Below are 20207 nucleotides of genomic sequence, written 5' to 3'. Positions count from 1 at the left end.
CGGGTCTGTCTATAACATAAGTTCAATAACCTAGCTCAAATGCAGATTTCTAATTTTCAATTAACATAGGAATAATTTTGTTTGCTAAAATAAAATAAATGAATGAATGACAAGTCTGAAACATGAAATGTTCTAGGTAGAACTTTTTAAAATTCCAAATTTCAAAAAATCATGTGGCAACTGTATAGCTCAAGCTTTAAGTATTAACTTTTAACCTTTGACCTTACAGATTTTAACCAATGAAATGTCTCTTTAAACTTTAAAGGAAACAATGATAACGAGCGCCTGGCGATTGCTAGACAGCGAATTCCATATCGACTTGGTCGAGTAGTTGATGAATGGCTACTCGACAAAGGTAAAAAACATTGATTAAAACTTCAAATAAAAAAATAATTTGAACATAACCAAGTAGTACTTCATTGTAACACTAATAAACATAAAAAATAAATTTTCCGTAAAACTAAATTAAAAACAAATTTAAAACAGTAAAATGTAGATAGTAATATTTGCATACCTTGTATAATAATTTCTATACATTTTTAGACGTACCAGCTGTTTAATAATCTTACCCTGTTAACTTAAGGTTAAAGGGACTGTTAAATATAATCCACTAACTCAATCTATGAAGGTACTCACAGCAAGAATTAACCCAAAATGATAAATCATTCATAGATTATATTACATGTTCCAGCCTCTAAATTATTAACTAAAATATATGTAGTTCTGATATTTTATTATGGTCCTGAAAAAAAAAAACAAAACAAAAAACAAAACCAAAACAAAAAAACTCTTGGTTTAAACTCTAGGCATCTTAAATAGTGGGCAATATGGATTGCCAGTCAAAATGAAGTCCCTTTAACGTTTGCAACCTTCTAAGAGCATTTGAGAACAAGCCCTAATTAAAACTGAACTTAAAGTTGTGTGCATGCTTTTTATGAGCAGAGAGCAATCTGCTAAAACCGGATACTCAATTTGATGATATTGGTACTGTTGCTGAGGATTGCTGTTTGATGGAAATGTGCCATGATTTCTCCATCGGTTTGTGTATCATTCCTGAAGCCGCTTTTTACATCTGAAGCTATTTTTTTTTTCATTTTGTTTTGTTTTAATAGACTTGCTGAAAGCCAATCAGAAAAATATTTTTGGATTTTTTTTTTTTGTCTCTGACATGCTTAGTGTAAACCATGCATTTCTTTTCAGTGTGATTGCCGGAAAAATAGAATAATTCAAATAACAATGGACTATATCTTCAAAAAATAAACATTTTCGAAGACTAGTGTATAGATACATGTGGCCATTACATGAACTATGAAATTTTTATCATAAATTTAAAATTAGATTTAGCTGCTTTAGATTAGTTTATGCCAGTGTTAATTTTAGAATGACAAATACTTGAAACATTAGCTATCTCACATTTTTTTTTAATTTGACAATTTAGACTTAAGAGACCAACAGTATAAGATCTTGATGTAAAAGGGAAAAGGGATCCACTAAAAACTGATTTATAATATGTATCTTTGATTGGTCTTTTAGCAAAAACACTACATTTATGATAAGTTGAGAATTTACAAGTATTTGCCAATGATTATGCATTTCATGGACACCTCATTTATAAGCAATGAATTATGAGTCAAATGCCTCTCTTATAGTTTATTGCTCTCATTATCCACCCCATGAAAGATCTGTTTTATCATCCTTTGTAGAATGTAGAGTTCACAATCAACATTTTTGCATGTATGTAATATTATTTTTACAGGGCGTCAGCTCACAATCTTCAATAGCCAAGCAACCATAATAATTGGCGGGAAAGAGCAGGGCCAGCCCTTCCAGGGCCAGCTCTCTGGGCTTTACTACAATGGCTTGAAAGTTCTGAATATGGCAGCCGAAAATGATGCCAACATCGCCATAGTGGGAAATGTGAGACTTGTTGGTGAAGTGCCTTCCTCAATGACAACTGAGTCGACAGCCACTGCCATGCAGTCAGAGATGTCCACATCAATTATGGAGACCACCACAACCCTAGCTACTAGCACAGCCAGAAGAGGAAAGCCCCCTACAAAAGAACCCATTAGCCAGGTGAGTACGTGGATTTCATTCCTTTGTCTGGGAACTTTGGTTATGAAAGTAGGCTTTTCTGCATAGGTGTCTTTTCGAAAATGGGATTGTTTCTGACCTTGGGTGCTTTGGCTGTCTTTCAGTCTTGCTTAGCATAGTGTACTCAGTTTGAATGTGAAATGTGTATAGGCTTTTAATCTGAGATTTGTTGATTATTGTAAACTGCTTTGTGTTGGTTTGTTAGCTACTAGCTGGTAGTCTTGATTAATAACTTTGGTCTAGCCCAAGCTGAAGGGATTGTCTGCTAATTGCACAGGGTTTTCACTTTTTAAGTTAAATAAACAAGTAAATTAGTGAAGTACTTGAAGGACCTTGTTTGTTCAGGCTCAGGACATCATCAAAATAAAATAAAGCAAATTTGAAGAGAAATCATATACAAAACTTCTATTATATTTTAAAGTGTCAAAATTTTGAATTGATAGCCTTCTGGTTCTCATGATGAATAATAAGGCTACCCTTTCACTGTTGTTGACATGGTAAATTTTTATCCTTCCCTTCAAGTTTCTTCTGACTGGTCTAAAAAATGAAATTGACATGAAGCAGATTCATAGGAGGAAAAAAAACCCTTTAATTATTTGTACACAGTCTCAATAATAAAATTGAGACCCAAATAAATGACTAAGGCAGGCAGCTTTTATACTTTTTTAGCCAAAGGAACATAAACCTGTAAGAAATTTACAGGGCAAAAAAGAAACCCTTAAGTTTGGGAGCTTCAATTAGTAAGGAATTCTAAAGGGATTTGGACTGGGGTAATAAATTAGTAAAAGTAACAAGGTTTGTTTATATAGCCTTCTTGGCTCTGTATTCCCAATGTCTGGTGATATGGATGTCTCTTTACTTCCTGGTACAGAGAGGACACCTTTCGTATGGAAGATTTATTTTCTGCTTTCTGAAGACAAAGGGGCATCCTAGTGTTCTTGCGCTGGGTGTTCCTTAGGTAACTCTAATTCAGAATAATCACTGTACCTGCCCTTGATCCCCACACTGTCTATGAGAAAAATGCACTGTTAGTTTATCTGAAGACAAAGACCCAAAATATGGTACTTAAAAACTGTCTTAGGCTAACATACTTTGTATTATATGTGGTTAGCTGCCCTTACCTAGAATCCACTTCAATGAACCTATGTCTCATGTCTAAAGTTTTTGAAAAATAGAGTTTTAAATGCTAAACGTTTACAACTTAATGCAATCAAGGTATACTTAGTGATTGCCTACTGTGCATCAGCCACTGGCATTACATCAGTGAAGACTAAGGAAAAGAAATCTACGTGCCTCAGAGAGTGCTGTAAGAATATTACTAAAATGCTATTAAATGCTACTAGATCCCTATTGACATTTATAGTGTTTGTGTATATTCTGTTGTTATTTCTTTCAGAATTGTGTGTCTACTTGGCCTAAATTGTTTCCTTCTGTTTTGTTTTTAATAGCGAATGTGTGTCTCTTGTAGATGCCATATAAAGCTTTTCTAAATACATGATCCTAACTTTTATAGAAAACTTCGTTCTAAAGAAACAAGAATGACAACAATTATTTTTACATTTCTTTTATTTCACGTGTTTGAGATACACTTAAGTGTCAAATTTGGAAAGAGAGTAGAAGAAAGTGAATTCTGTTCATATCAGCACGCTGTCTCCTAATTAACATATGTTTACCGGGGAAAGAAGAAAATAGATTCTGATTTTTACTTTCAGTAGAAGGAGCAAGAAGAACAGGATAGAAAGAGAGAAAATATATTAGGAGAAGAGAGATAATAAAAGCTTTATAAATTCTGTAAATTCATAAAGGTAGTATTGCACATTATGTGCCAATATGCACTTTCTCTCTGTCTGTCTCGTCTCTCTATCTGTCCTTTTATTTTTTATTTGCATTTGACCACAAAGTACAATGAGCTGTCACACAGGGTATTCATCAATATATATTTATTGATCATTCTCCATGTGCCATACACTGTCCTAGGCACTAGGGGGGACATGAACAACAATGAACAGAAACCCCTGTCCTTAGGGAATATCCATTTCAGTAAGAATGTGTGCTCACATTATAATCTTTCTGTTGATTTTCTCTATCTTGTTTAGGTTTGTAAGATTGTTAATAATAACACTTATTCCCTTGAAAAGACTTACGACTTTAGAACTTTACACAGATTTATACATATCCAGCAGCTCCATTTGTTATGCTTTACTGATGCTTCATTAATGATTTGTTATTGTGATTGTTGGTTTATGATTTATTTAACAATAAGCAAATTATTGGGGCACCTAAGTGGCTCAGTTAAGCATCCACCTCTTGACTTCAGCTTGGGTCATGATCTCACAGATTTGACAGCCTGGAGCCTGCTTCAGATTGTCTCTGCATGTCTCCTCCTCTCTGCCCCTCCCCCGCTCATGTGTACACACACTCTCACTCTCAAAATAAATAAATAAACATTAAAAAAAAAACCCAAGAAACAAGTTAGTAAGGTGAATTTGATATAGGAAAATGAAATACAATGCGACCTTTAGACTGTTTCTTTTATATAAAGTAATTCATAAGAGGACATTCTAGGATAACCAGAGTTGGAAAAAAGTATCAGAGATTTTTCTTTGTAGTCTTATTTCATCATTAAAGAAATTACTGATGCCTGAATTCCTAGGTAAACTCGATGTATCCCAAAATAAGAAAAGACTTACCAGCCTTTTCTAAAATGTATTTTATCAATTAGTGACTAGTTTTTATTAAGAAATTCTGTTTTTTAAGAAAACATGTAAAATAGCTATTGCATTTGCAAGCTAAATACCTAGAAATAGGGAAATAAAAAGTTATGCATTTTATAGTATTAATTAATGTAAAAGGAAAACACTTAACTACCCATTAATTTCCAATGAAATGTTTCTTTTATTATAAACTATTACATGTTTAAAGATAGCAGTGGTTTATAGAAGTAAATGATCTAATCAATTAGTGATTATTTGGTTCATTTGAGGAGGTATTGACTTAAATAAAAGATTACTAGGTTCATTAAAAAATAGATATTTTAAATCTTTAGATTTTTAGCAGACCAATAACTGCAATTAAATAATTTAGATTAATATGCTACAAATATTCAATTTTGCAGCAGTGTTTTTAGGTTGTACCAATAGGTTTTAAAATTAGCTTTTATAATGATACCTATGTGATTTCAGGTAATACGGTGTGCATATGGGGAAAAAAACTACTAAGGAAGAAAGGAAATTATATACTGTTAAGTAACACAGTAATTTGTTGCAAATTTTCTTTACCTCATAATTGATTTTTCAATTGCCTTTCAATTAAGAAGAGATCACTGTTATATGTAGAATTTAAACTGTTCACTAGAATTGTCAAAGCCCTAGAAGTTTAAATAATAAGAGAGTGATTTATAATGCTAATTCCTGGACTATAACCTTTGACTCATTTTTGTAAATTGGATGAAGCATCTTCCTTTAGATCCTGTCCATAGTGGCCATATCTGCCTGCTTTTATCAACTGCCTTACTAAATTGTATACCAAGAAGGGTCATTTTATTTTTCAAAAGCCATACCAGACTGTTTTCTCAATCAAAGTATATTTTCTTCAGTGATAACACTGAGCCACTTAAGCTACAATGGCAATGTACCTTGGGGTGATTGCATGTTTTAGAACTATGGAAACAGATTTTTGGTCAAGAAAAATTAAATTGGATTCACTTCAAATAGATGAGATGAGGTTTATTCAGCCATCCTGCAGGGCAAGTAGTAGGGAAGAAATGTATTTTCATTTTTTACAGAGTCAGAGAATTTTTATAAAATAGTACTCATCAAAATGTCATCCAATAGGATCCTGTTTACTTTCCTACTTAGAAGTAAATATGCTTTTAAAAAAAGTTTTTCCTCTGAGTGATGATCAAATTTGAAACTGATGTTTACTTTAGAAAGACATGATTCATATCATGAAATAATGAGGACATTTACCAACCCTTTTTGATTAAGTGGCATTTTAAAAAAATGTGAATATAATAATAGTACTTTTTTATGTGCACTACATAAAGTTCACAAAATTAATATCTAAATGTTTCTGTAAGTCCTGCTTATCTTAAAAAAAAAAGGTGGGTGATGGGCACTGAGGAGGGCACCTGTTGGGAGGAGCACTGGGTGTTGTATGGAAACCAATTTGACAATAAATTTCATATTAAAAAAATAATAATAATAAAGACGCTTTCTATAAGGCTACTCTCAGAAAGCAAATATTTGCAAATAATTGCTAGTAAAATTTCTCAGGATGCTGGGAGCTTCTTGGGATTAGGACAAGGATTGTCATGCAAGATTTTTGGCTTCTAAGTGTTTCCTTTTCTGAATAATGTGGCAATGTCTTAAGACGTATATGTAGCTTTATGTAAATGAGTAAAAGTAAGCCAGCATGCAAAGGGCAATATTCGTTCCCTTTGAATGCAGTCCTTAAAGAAAAGAACGTGAAACTGCTATTCATTTTGAGATCAAAATTGTGACATTTATTCTGTTCTAATCTTTGTATCACATTTTGCAGTCTATTCGTTCTTTTCTTCAAGACTATTTTACAAGCTGTATACACACTGTAGTGAATATGGATCCATAGAAATGCCTTTTACTTAGAGGGGATATAGGAGAATGGAAAGAACACGGCAAATCATGAGACCTGGATTCCACTTTCAACACAACCACCTACCTTGCTGTGTAGCTTGGGCAGTTTGGTTACCATGGCTACACTCTGGCTTTACTACCTCTCTAAGTAGGTTAACTAAGAATCTCTTGAATTGTATTCAGCTCTAAAATTTCAGTGATACTAGTGATGATACTCTTAATTGCTCTTTTTTAAAAAAAAATGTAATGTTTATTTATTTTTGAGACAGAGAGAGACAGAGCATGAACAGGGGAGGGGCAGAGAGAGAGGGAGACACAGAATCCAAAGCAGGCTCCAGCCTCTGAGCTGTCAGCACAGAGCCTGATGCAGGGCTCGAACCCATGGACTGGGAGATCATGACTTGAGCTGAAGTTGGACGGTCAACCGACTGAGCCACCCAGGCACCCCTTAATTACGTCTTCTGATGATTAACAAAGCATAGATTTCACCATTAACTTTTACACAGGGTGGCTGTGCATCTGGGGAGGACTGTATAGTTCCTGTGTACATCTGGTATACCACTGTAATTATTAACAGTATCCCTTTTTGAGTTTCACAAGCATTCCATTTTGGTCTGTATATTGCATTCTCCTCTTACAGGATATATAAAATCTATCTTTGCAAAAAAATCATACTTCATAAGAATAATAAATAGCAAAGCCTCATCTTTTACATTCAGAGGAGCAACTGACTCTGGTATCCGTACCTGGTTTTAAGAGTCCATAACCTTTTTCATCTTCTTTTTATCTTATTTCAAAAAACCTTGAGAAAGGAAAGAAAACGAGGCTTTGAGAGATTCTGATTTTTGACTGGAGGGACTATAGCTTGCAACTCCTAGTAAGAAATTATAGAGTAGGGCAGGATCAGTAAATATGAGTGAAATATATTGGAGCAATTCTGTGGTTCCAGTTAGGCTTTTTTTCAGAGTGGACATAACAAACCCACTCAAGAAAAAGAACTGTTTAGGATTTAAAAGCATTGATAGGTTGTCAGAAACATATATATTTCACATATGCAGTGTCCTACTGATTTGACAGGGTTTGATTCCGATGGAATGTTCTGAAAAGAAACCCAATTAGTGTTCAAGCAAGAAAAGAGTATTTGAATATATTGGACACTGCTGTTGCTTCCTGGCAGCATTGGAGATGCTCATAAAAAATTAATACTATTTGTTTGAAAAATGTAAGCAGAGTACACACACATTTCCATGAAAAATATTTAAACCTAACAAAATACATTTTGTAACTTCAAAGAACAAAATTTTATTTTTTATTAAAAATATTAATTAACCTCAGCTGTGGCTTCATTATAAAAAATAATTGCATTACTTATAATTATGTGTGTTCCTGATAACCACTCTGCATTTTAAAATACTGGTGACATGAATAATTAATTTTACTTTTGCTAGTCCAGTCATTCTGCTGAATTCACTTAAATTAATGTACATTTTTACAGCAAATTTTAGTGCATAGTGGAAAGAAAAACACTCGCATGTAGATGTAAAATTATATACAAAGGAGTATTCTCCTGAAACTAATGGTGCCGAGTAAGAGAAGTATAAGTCATTGTAATTTTAAATGTAGGGAGGCAACTGCTACTTAGGTACTTTTCTCCATCATTGCTGGTAAGCAAAAGTGCCAGGGTATATACATTTTAAAGAGTATGTTTTTTTTTTTTTTTTTTTTTTTTTTTTTTTAATTTTTTTTTTTTCAACGTTTATTTATTTTTGGGACAGAGAGAGACAGAGCATGAACGGGGGAGGGGCAGAGAGAGAGGGAGACACAGAATCGGAAACAGGCTCCAGGCTCTGAGCCGTCAGCACAGAGCCCGACGCGGGGCTCGAACTCACAGACCGCGAGATCGTGACCTGGCTGAAGTCGGACGCTTAACCGACTGCGCCACCCAGGCGCCCCTTAAAGAGTATGTTTTAAGAAAATTCTTTTGCTTAGTGCATTTTCTTTAGGATATGGAGATTTTACTGGTTAAAAAGATGTCCTATTGGTGGATGCAACCTTGGTTTTGAGATATCTTCAGAAATAGCTAGATGTAGATAAATAAATCCATCTACCCATCCATCCATCCATCCATCCACCCAGCCACCCACCCATCTGTCCATCCATCCCTCCATCTGTCCATCCATCCATCCATTCACTTGCTGAGCACTTACTGTATATATACCAGGCAATGTTCTAGTCACTGGAAATATAGCATTGAACAAAATTAAACTTTTCTGCACAAAGCTTACATTTTATTTAATTATTTTTTAAATTTTTAATATTTTTACTTATTTTTGAGAGAGACAGAGACAGAGACAGAGAGACAGAGTGAGTGGTGGAAGGGCAGAGAGAGAGACGGAGACAGAATCTGAAGTAGACTCCAGGCTCTGAGCTGTCAGCACAGAGCCCGACGTGGGGCTTGAATTCACAAGCTGTGAGATCATGACCTGAGCCAAAGTCGGATGCTTAACTGACTGAGCCACCCAGGTGCCCCATAAAGCTTACATTTTACTTAAAGATGGGCATAAACATTAGAACAAATATCACACATGGGATGTTAAATGCTGTGGGACAAAAGCAGCGGAGAGGGGATGCTTGTATTAGGGAGGGGCATGCACATTAAATGGCAGTCCTTATTGAATAGACCTGTATAGATTATTACTGATATAGGCATTGATTGTAAGAGAACATTGGCATGTTAAAATTCAGACTTATTTTTAGATCCAGCAGTCTCATACCCTAGGTGGATAGTGCTAGTGGCAACTAGCTGGTGTTTTAGGAAACCAGAACAAAAGTGACACGGAGATTAAACTTTTCTTTCTTTTTTTGTTTTAAAGAGGGACATCCATGGGCTAGGACCAAGACCTGGTGCAGGTGGGAGGAAGAGAGGAAGAGAGGGACAGAAGGAGAGTGAGAGGGAGAGCGAACAAGAGAGGGGAGAGAGTGCGGTGGGGGACTCCCTGGAAGCCAAACAAAGTGTATTTAGAAAGCTCCAGGTATGCATTGTGGCTTCAGGTATGTGGAGGCAGTAAGTGCAGATCCTCATGGAGGATCACAGAAAGGATGGGCAGAGAGGGGCTGAACATCCAGGCAGTTCAGAGGATGGTAGAGTCAGCCCCAGGCACTGCTGCCAAGACCGTTCTTCCCAGAGGGAACCCCATCTCTCAGGGTCTTGGGAGTTCCATAGGCTGTCAGAGGAGTCCTGGGGTGAGAAATACTTGGGTGCACCAGGCCCCAGACTCATCAGTAAGGAGGTCTGGCTCATGCTACCTATAAAGTAAACCCCAATCCTTTTTATCACCACCCCCTATCTCACGCAGAGTCACAGTGAAGCATCACTGTACCCCCAGGGGCCTGGTCAGGCCCAAGGGAGCAGGCTCTGGCCCAAAGGTTGTACAAGAATGGGACCATCCAAGGTCAGAACGGGAGGAAATTGTTCATACTTGCTGTGTGTGGTCCTATGGATGCGAGACTAGTAAGAGCCTTGTTAATTAAATCAGAGTGTAAGCAAATTCTGGGGTATATAGGTGTATGAAAAGGAGATGTCTTAGTATTATTATTGGTATTCTACACATGAGAAAGTTGAGAAACTACATAACTTACCCAAGACTACGCAGCCAGTTTCCTTTCAGAGTATTTTAAGGTGATCTTGTCCTTTGCTTTTAAATATGGCCTGTGTTCAAAATCTTATTACTTCTTGTCTTCTTATACTCTTTTATTTAAAAGCTTATTTATTTACTTTGAAAGAGAGCAGAGAGGGGCAGAGAGAGAGAGAATCCCAAGCAGGCTCCATACTGTCAGCGCAGAGCCCAACGTGGGGCTCAATCTAACAGAAAGTGAGATTATGACCTGAGCCAAAATCAAGAGTCGAATACTTAAGTGAGCCACCCAAGCGCCCCTCTTTCTCAGATTCTTAACAAGTTCAGTGTCATCTCCACACAAGAGTTAGTTTGCTGTTTTGAAAATTGAAATGCACTCATGACATTCCCTTCTTTAATACAACCAGATATTTAGGATAAAAGGCAGCTTCCTTGGGATGATGATCAGAATGCAACCTTCACAGCCAACCTCCTGTTTGCCTCTTTAGAGGGTTTATCTTTATTCTGACCTTCTGATTAAGTACTCACAGTGACCTCTAGAGGTCTTGCCATTTCACACCTCTGTGTCCTCATGTTGGAAGGTGGGAGAGAGACAGTTAAAGTATCTCCCAAACTGAGAAGGCATTTTGACATTTTATGACTGAAAAACAAAGCAGGCCGCTCCATACAGTTTACACAGAGTTCTTTTCAGGGTGATTTACTGATAGGAGGGATCTGTTGGAGAATGATCCTGCTGTGCAGCTATTCTCCACAAAGTCTGAGAGGATATGCAGAAGGGCCTTGTAGTGAGATCAAAGGGTTTGCATGTGCCTCAAGAGACTTGCATGCACCCAGTTGACACCTAACATCTAATTAGATCTGTGGCACCACCTGTGCATGAGGGAGGGGAGAGATCATGTTATTTTTAACAAATTTATGGAGGGCCAGAGCAAGCCTTCCCCTATTCTGGCCTTGGCAGGCATTTGTTAGGTGTGCAAGTTAATTTCCAAGAGATCCCGGATCATATGGCCCCAGAGGAGTGAGTGAGCTGACTTGAACAAGACGGAGGGCTAAAGACAGACTCAGTATTGTCAGCTCCCCTACACCTTGGCATGGAAAGCCCTTTCCTTTCTTCACCTTCTTACTTCTCTCCTTCATACTCTGCCCAGTCTCTCCCAGTCTGATCCCGCATACTGGAAAGTGACACAGTCTGAAGAGGCAACACCAGCATTGGCTGTAGGGGGCAGTATTGCATAGTGCTCAAGAGCATAACTTTGGAAGCCAGAATGCCTACCTAAATCGTAGCCTTACTTTGGCCACAGGCTGGCTGTGGGACCCTGGGCAAGTTATTTAGCCTGCATAATACCTGTTTCTCATCTACAAAATGGGTATTATGGCTTCACAAACTTATTGTGAGGATCAAATGAGTCAATGTACTGTATGAACTATGATTGCTACTTCACAATTTTTTATTATCAAAACAATGAAAATTTCTATGGTTCATCCTAAAATATAAAGAAATATATAGTCTCACACATGTGACCATTACACACTTGGAAGTTTTGTGTGGAAAGCATTCTTCAGGTACAAAGTATAGGTTAAAGCATCTTTCCTACCTATAAAGGTATTTTCTCTGCCTTTGAAGAAATAGCTCTGATAAGAAAAAAATGACAGAAAAAAGAAATAACTCTGAATTGATGTTTGTAAATAAAAGCATCAACTGTGTGGTGTGTACAGAGTGGAAGTCTCTTGAGTGAGGTGTTCTCCATAGGGAGGCAGCACCATCCGCTAGAGCATGTGGGGGGAGGGCAGGGGAGAGTTGTCACTGGCAGCTAGTGACAGAGGTCCATGAAAGCTGTACAGTCCGCAGTGAGAGACTGTCCTCTGATCTCCATATGCTGCACTGCTTTACTCAACATCCCAGCACCACCAACAAAACTAACGGTGACCTCAAACTCCTGTTGGCTGAACAGTCCAGAAATTTCTTGTACCTATTTCCTAGCCGTTCCCAAACAGAAGCTAATTCATAGTATGATACTGAATCTTGCAAATGTGATTTCTGTAGCTGTCCTTGATGACATGTTTTGATTAAGGAGCTTAAAAATTCATGATACACTCCTTTTTCAACTGGGATATGAAATACATCAAGCACTTCCAGCTGTGAATTAGACTAAACTAGGTTTGGGATTGTTGATATAATCTCTTTTGATATAATCTTTATTAGCACTGGAGAAATAGAATGACAAGACTTTGTATCTAAGGCTTCAGATGTGGCAATGATTTTAGTGGGTATTTTCTCAGAAAGGGCTGGTGATACTGTCACCTCCTTTAATATTTTTAGTCTCAGTTATAGGGCAAAAGAATATATTTTTATTAAATAATTCCTTAATGTCAAAATAGCAAGAATATAGCCTTATTTTCTTGTCTTAGTTTTAATCAGTATTGCAAAGAATTTGTGCCATTTTATTATGTGGACTGATTTTCATATACGTGGGTATGTTGTATTATACCTGTCGATTTATTCCTCTTTTATATGTAGTAATAATTTTCATTGAGCGGAAGGAGAGAGAAAATCCTCTAAGCATTAAAAAAAAAAAACAAAGGATAATTGTGTGTGTATGTATGTGTATGTGTATGTGTGTTAATGGTGCTTGCTTTTTTTCTTTCATGGTACATATAAAACAGTAAGCTTTGTTCAATAAACTAAGGTCAAGATTAAATTTAAATCTCTACGATGACTTCTAGAACCAATATTAGATTTTCCTATCTGTTGGCATCACTGGAAGTTTACCCAACAGTAAAAAAATATATTAACATCATTAGGCTGGAACCTCAAGAGAAGGGTTAGCTAATTTATCTGTCTTAATTCAGTACTTACTAAACAGATTTCACTGTATTCTCATCACCACTATTCTCTTTATAGAAGATCTCTAGTAGATAACACCAATATTGACCACAGTAAGCATTCTAAATGATAATTAAACAAAATAAATCATGGCGGTGTATGCTTATATATGTGTATATATTTCTTGACCATAGTATGTGTGTATATATATATATATATGTTCCCTATAAGTCCACAGTGATTTTACTTAAAATTACAAATTAGCAAATATCTTTTGTGTACCTAACATATAAAATGCACTTTTTATTTTTTTTAGCTTACTTATTTTTCGAGATAGAGAGAGAGCAAGCAGAGGAGGGGCAGAGAAGGAGACAGAAAATCACAAGCAGGCTCTGCACTGTCAGCACAGAGCCTGAAGTGGGGCTCGAACTCACTAACTGTGAGCTCATGAGCTGAGCTGAAATCAAAAGTTGGACACTTAACTGACGGAGCCACGTAGGCACCCCTAAAATGCACTTTTTAAAGTATTATATTATGAAAGGTGGGGGTAATTATATCATGAAGGTACCTAGTGATTTAGGTTTTAGAACTAGAAGCATTTCTCACATATTTAGATTATCAGTGAATCCACGCATAAATTATCAAGTACCCTAAATCATCACTATCAAAACTTTCGTACATCACAGATGCATAGTCTATTATTGACAGCATCACCAACACAACTGAAACTCAGAAACGAATTTAGAGGAGGAAAGATATTTTAGTTCCTTTTTAATAATGAGCATATTGAAGCAACACGCTTGTATTATTTCACGTGTCCTGAGTGTTGGCAGTGTGCTAGACACTACCCTGATTCTGGAATTACTCACATTCCTCTTCTTTTTTTTTTTTTTTTTTAACATTTATTTATTTTTGAGACAGAGAGAGAGCATGAACAGGGGAGGGTCAGAGAAAGAGGGAGACACAGAATTGGAAACAGGCTCCAGGTTCTGAGCTGTCAGCACAGAGCCCAACACAGGGCCACAGGGCTTCAACCCACGGACCGCGAGATCATGACCCGAGCCGAAGTCGGACGCTTAACCCACTGAGCCACCTAGGTGCCCCTCTCACATTCCTCTTCTAAAATAGATGTTATCATCCAGTCTGTAGATTTGATAGGGTAGATGGTAGCCCCAGCCCATTTTTGTCCTCTTTTAGGATTTTCCCAGTCAAGCACGATCTGGAGACTCCCCTAAGAGACATAAAGGAAGCTGAATCATCTTCACCTTTACATGGCATAAATACTGGGTTGAGGAAGCCCCAATACTATCTGTGACATGTCCAAGTATCAGTGTTAGAATAAAATATGAACCAATAATAACAGAAACTTGAAAATCATGTTTATCTTGACAGATTCTTTGGGAGTATCAATTTCACACTTGCATAAGCCAGGTCTTGGTGTAGCATCTGGCACATATTTCCTTGCTTAATACCCTTGTCACCACTCTGCCACCACCACTCTTTTTCCTTCTTCCCTACCTCTTCTTTTTTCCTTTCTTCCTTCCAAACACTACACCCTATTTTAGGCATTGCAAATTCACACGTGATGACCTGAATTTCAAGTAAGAGAAATGAGCCTGAATTTGGCCAACGCTGTCTAGGTAACAAATATATTCTACTACCAAATCTCCAAGCCTGGCAGGCTAACCACATGAGAAGTCTCTATCTGCTCTATCATGTTATCCTAGCTATTATGAGATCTGCACTAAATATAGCTCAGCTTTTAGAATTCATCAATAAAACTTTGGCCTTGGAACACTTGAGGGAAATTTATTTTCATGTTTTCTATACCTCCAAGTTTATTTCTAAAGCACCTATCCCTGAATATTTATCGAAAGCTTTGTGTGCACAGCTACAGAATAGTGTAGATACTTGTGCTCATGGATCCAAAAGGAATATCAATTTCTTCTAGAAGAAAATTGAAAATGTCTATATTCCATTAAAGGAAATTTCTCTGGTTCTAATGCCCATATTTCGGAAATGAAAATGACTCACCAAGATTCTTTCACATTTTGTGGTGACATTCCTGAACCCAACTTTTCCATGAACAGCATTAACTGGCCATTAGTAATAATTCTAGACAGAGTCAACATGGCAATCCATCATAACACAATGGAAAACAAGCCATCACAGAGCAGCCACATGACCCTCCTGTTCTGTTATGAACTGATGGCTTGCTACTGTCCAAACCAAGAATTTTCATTGTCATTACAGATATTGGTTCAATTACATTTATGACTGAAGTTGTCCCACTTTAATTGCCTCGTCTTATATACTCTTGTTGGTGTGGCTTTCCATTGTATATTATTTGAGAACTTTATTCAGAAAAGGAGAAAAAGAACAACAACATGTATAAAGCACCTAGTCTGAAATTTGCCATTGGTATGCTAACAATAATAAGCCAACACAAAATTCAACTTCTCTAAAGACAACGTGCAACTTCCTGCTTTCAGCCTTTGCATACGTTGCCCCTTCCCCCAACAGCACTATTCCTATTAACTCCTTTCCTGTACTACAACTATACCTGTGCTCTTATTAGAATGGACTCTAAATCTGTGAAGTTCTGAAGGTGTACTAATCTAAATGGTACATGATTTCAGACCTTGCATTTTACTTGAAGCTTTTCCAAAAAACACTAAGCAGAATGCATTTCATGTTTACATAGTACTTTGGAGAGAGAGATTATCACACATTCAAATAAATAGATAGATAGGTAATCTACCTATCAGAGCCTATAACCTTTACTTTAGTTAGCTTTTGGACAAGTACCTTCAAGTCAAGATCTGTGGTTTATTAATCTGTGCATACTTAGCACCTCACTCACTGCTTGGTTCAAAGTGGGCACTTAGTAAACAGTTTTTGAATAAATAAATTAATGAACAACACAGAGTTCATATTCTACTGAGATAAATACTGTGTGTTGCCTAGTCTTAAATTTTCCTGGACTGATCAATATTTGTAGAGAATAAAGATAGGACACATAAGAAGGGAATAAAAGAAATTGTTTCCTTCATCCACAAAGTAAAGAGAGTTTTTAAAATGCTGGTTTTACCTGGGTGGCTCAGTCAGTTGGGTGGCCGACTTTGGCTCAGGTCATGATCTCATGGTTTGTGAGTTCAAGCCCTGCATTGGGTTTGGAGCCCAGAGCCTGTTTCAAATTCTGTGTCTCCCTCCCTCTCTGCCCCTCTCTGCCCCCCACTCTCGCTCTGTCTCTCAAAAATAAATAAACCTTAAAAAAAATTTAAATTCTGGTTGTTGGTTTTTTTTTTAATTTTATGCATACTTATTTAAGAGAAAGGTATGGGTGTGATTTATAGGAGGCATAATTCTTGTTTCAGTTTGTAGTGTTGACAATCACATAAGTCCAGAAAGGAAGCTCCAGTAATTGTTCCTCAGATGGAAAGGAACAAGCTGTGTAAAACAGTACAATCAGGTTACAGATTAACAGGTGTAAAGCCACTTTCCAGGGATTAGTGGAGTATCATTTCTAGAATATTATGTTTTAACTAGGTGAAAGAGGGGCAGTGCTAACGCTCCCCTCTTTCGAGGAATATTCATTACTCACGTAGTTTAGAGTTGCTGACACATTGTAATGACAAAAGCAGGCTAACTTTTAGTTAGATTTATTGTTTTCAATTTCTGTACAGCAAAGCACCCCTTATTGTTTGCGCAGAAGTGTGACCTCTCCCACTGTTGCCTATGGTAAGCAAGAGTCACGTTGCTAACATCTCAGTATTGTGCGAGTTGTTGCACCATTGTCAAGAGCCAGGAATTCACACTTCCAAGTAGTTTGCCTGACTTTTGGTATCTGTAGCCAACTTTAATGAGTAATAAATAGGTGAAAATATTTGGAGAACAATAAGGAAGTCTGATGAGACCCATTACAGACCTAGTTTGCGTCAGAGACCCTGGACAATATTTCAAGGAAAACTTGGCATAGGCTTGATACTTAACTATGTTGGAAACCAGGTAGAATTGTCAGGATGCCCTGACAGACCCATCCTAAGATGAAAATGTCCTTAATTGTATTTGTCTAGTGTCCCTTTACTTTTGAACACCTAACCTATCAAACATAATAGCTTAGTTTAGCTTACCTTAAAGTGCTCAGAACACTTACATTAGCCTAGAGTTGGTCAGACTTATCTAGCACAAAGCCTACTTTATAATAAAGCATTGTTTTTGCATGTAATTTATTGAATACTATACTGAAAGTGTAAAGAAGAATGGTTGTATGGGTACAGAATGTATGGGTTGTTAACCCTCACGATCATGTGGCCAGTTGGGAGCTGTGGCTCATTGCCCCAGCATCATGAGATAGTATACTACCACATATCACCACCCCAAGAAAAGATCAAAATTCGAAGTACAGTTTCTACTGAATGCATATCGCGTTTGCAACATCATAAGGTCAAAAAATCATAAATCGAGGGCCATATGTATAGTATATTGAAGAGATAGTCATTGCCTAATTTAAGCTTGTAAAACTGTGATATTTTCATAAGCAATTTAAAATGAGAACCAAGTACAAAGAACTAGATAAGTAAAAGAAAAGATTAGAGCCTGCTGGCATAACACTAATTGGACACAAAGACTTAAATGAAGTTTGGGGAGTGGAGTGAATTCCTGATGACTGACAGATCTAGACAAAGCCTAGGAAATGTCAAAGGAGTTTATTCCTGCTGTGTGGGTTATTTGAAACTACAATATATTTAAATGGGTGGTACCTCAAATTGCAAATAATAACATTAATTATAACCTGCTCTTTTACACTTTTGGAGGCTAATAGAAGGATGCTGGCAAAATTCACTTTTATGCTTTGTTGTATGTATGCAAAATAAGTGGGGATAATTGGTAAATTATTTTCGTTAAGGTAATATAAGCACATGAAAACAAATCAATATGATTTAGAAGATGGTATGTATAAAGAGCAACAATCCCCCATCCATCTCCTCTCCACCTCCAGTCTTATTCCTCAGAGGTGATATCTTTTCATAATTCTTTCAGTAATTAGTTTCACATCTCTAAATAATATACTTCCATTTGTTTATTTATCCCTCTTATAAATATTTGTACAATTCCCAGTATGAAAATTGAAGATTGCCTCCTGGCTTTAATCCCTTCCTTTTCCTTTTCTTCTTCTCTGAAATAGGTGGATAGATAGATAGATTTAGATATAGATTTATATACATTATATATAGATTTATATACATTATATACATTTATATACATAAATACACACATATATATGCACACACACATATATACACATACACACACTGTAGTTATTTGTTTTACTTTGAGTAGTGCATGTACATCTCTGTATCTTATTTTGTTTATGACAGTATCTTTTGAGTGTCCACATTAGTAAGATGAAGACATCGTATTCCTCTAGTTTCCCTTTACTTTTGCACATCTCACCATCTCATAGTATTTCCAGGCATGTTAACCTTAACATTCTGTTTGGCAACCACAACCAAATCTTCCATACTTTATCTATGAGGCATCTGAAGTGGAAAAGCAATAAAGAACATTTAGATTACCATTACTACATAAATATCATTAGATGCCAGTCTCAGTTATGTGTTAATATGACATTTCTTCCCTTGTGAGTCTAATATTGTATTTCCTGGATTGTTCAAGGGGGAATTTTCCCAGGATCAAGGTCAAATGGATTACTTTCCATCTTATAAATTGCTGAAAGTTGGAGCATATTATTTTGTTTCATGTTTGAACTGATCTTCCAGAGTTTTGTTTTTCTAGGAGTTCCTCAACATTTTTTTCCCTCTCATTGTTTTCCTTGCCTTTGTGATTTCATCACTTTAAATTTTCACTTTTAATTTTTTTTTAACATTTATTTATTTTTGAGACAAGAGAGAGACAGAGCATGAACAGGGGAGGGGCAGAGAGAGAGGGAGACACAGAATCGGAAGCAGGCTCCAGGCTCTGAGCCATCAGCCCAGAGCCCGACGTGGGGCTCGAACTCACGGACCGCGAGGTTGTGACCTGAGCCGAAGTCGGACACTCAACCGACTGAGCCACCCAGGCGCCCCCAAATTTTCACTTTTAATCATACTTTCAGTTCTATCAAACCTCCCTTTCCCTCTCCCCTACTTGAGATCTCCTAACTGGGCTTTCAGTTCTTGAGCACTAGTCTGCGTTGGATGTTCTAGAATGTGACAAAGAGATCCTACTTAGGTTGAGACTGGGCAGAGTGTGTAAGTAACAGACTTTTCTTTGGAAAGACACGGAACAGATATCCTAACGCCAGAATGAAGAGAACATCCATAGTAAGAGTTTCACATTTCTTAATTTTTAAATTTTTTTTACATTTATTCATTTTTGAAAGACAGAGAGAGATAGATTGCGAATGGGGAAGGGGCAGAGAGAGAAGGAGACACAGAAGTCAAAGCAGGCTCCAGGCTCCGGGCTGTCAGCATGGAGCCCAATGCCGGGCTCAAACTCACAGACCCGCAAGATCATGACCTGAGCCAAAGTCGACCACCCAACCAACTGAGCCACCCAGGCACCCCAAGTTTCTTTGGACCATTTCTTTGCTTTCAAGAGAATGGCCTGGATTTTCATTTGTTAGTTTGTTTTTGCTTTGGGGTAAAAAACTATTTTGTTCTATATTTTAGGTGGTTATATTAATAATATATTCCTGTATAATAAGTTATCCCCATACTTAGCAGCTTAAAATAATAAGCATTTATTCTCTCACAGTTTTTGTGGGTTAGGTGAATCTGTGTAAAGCTCATCTTGGTGCCTTTGGCTTGAGGTTTCTGATAAAGCTGGAGTCTTAACTGTTGACCAAGCCTGCAGTCTTATTTGAGTCTTTGACTGCAGGAGAGTGGGAATCCACTTAAAAAAATGTTTATTTATTTTTGAGAGAGAGAGAGAGGGAGAGAGAGAGAGAATCCCAAGCAGGCTTCACTCTGTCAGTGCAGAGCCTGATGCAGAGCTCAAACCCACGAAGCAGGAGATCATGACCTGAGACAAGTTCAG

General features: G+C 36.9%; 1 protein-coding gene across 1 annotated transcript in view; it reads left to right on the top strand.

Annotated features, from left to right (window-relative positions):
- The window catches only part of LOC115511232 (neurexin-1-like), a 699173-nt gene that overhangs the window by 564843 nt on the left and 114123 nt on the right, over positions 1-20207 (top strand). The window contains 2 exon segments of the mRNA XM_030311788.1: positions 1757-2034; positions 3364-3383. Of these exon segments, the coding sequence (XP_030167648.1) occupies positions 1757-2034; positions 3364-3383 (298 nt within the window).

This window comes from Lynx canadensis, chromosome A3, assembly GCF_007474595.2.
Source record: "Lynx canadensis isolate LIC74 chromosome A3, mLynCan4.pri.v2, whole genome shotgun sequence".
NCBI lineage: Eukaryota > Metazoa > Chordata > Mammalia > Carnivora > Felidae > Lynx > Lynx canadensis.
This window is presented reverse-complemented; position numbering and strand designations above follow the sequence as displayed.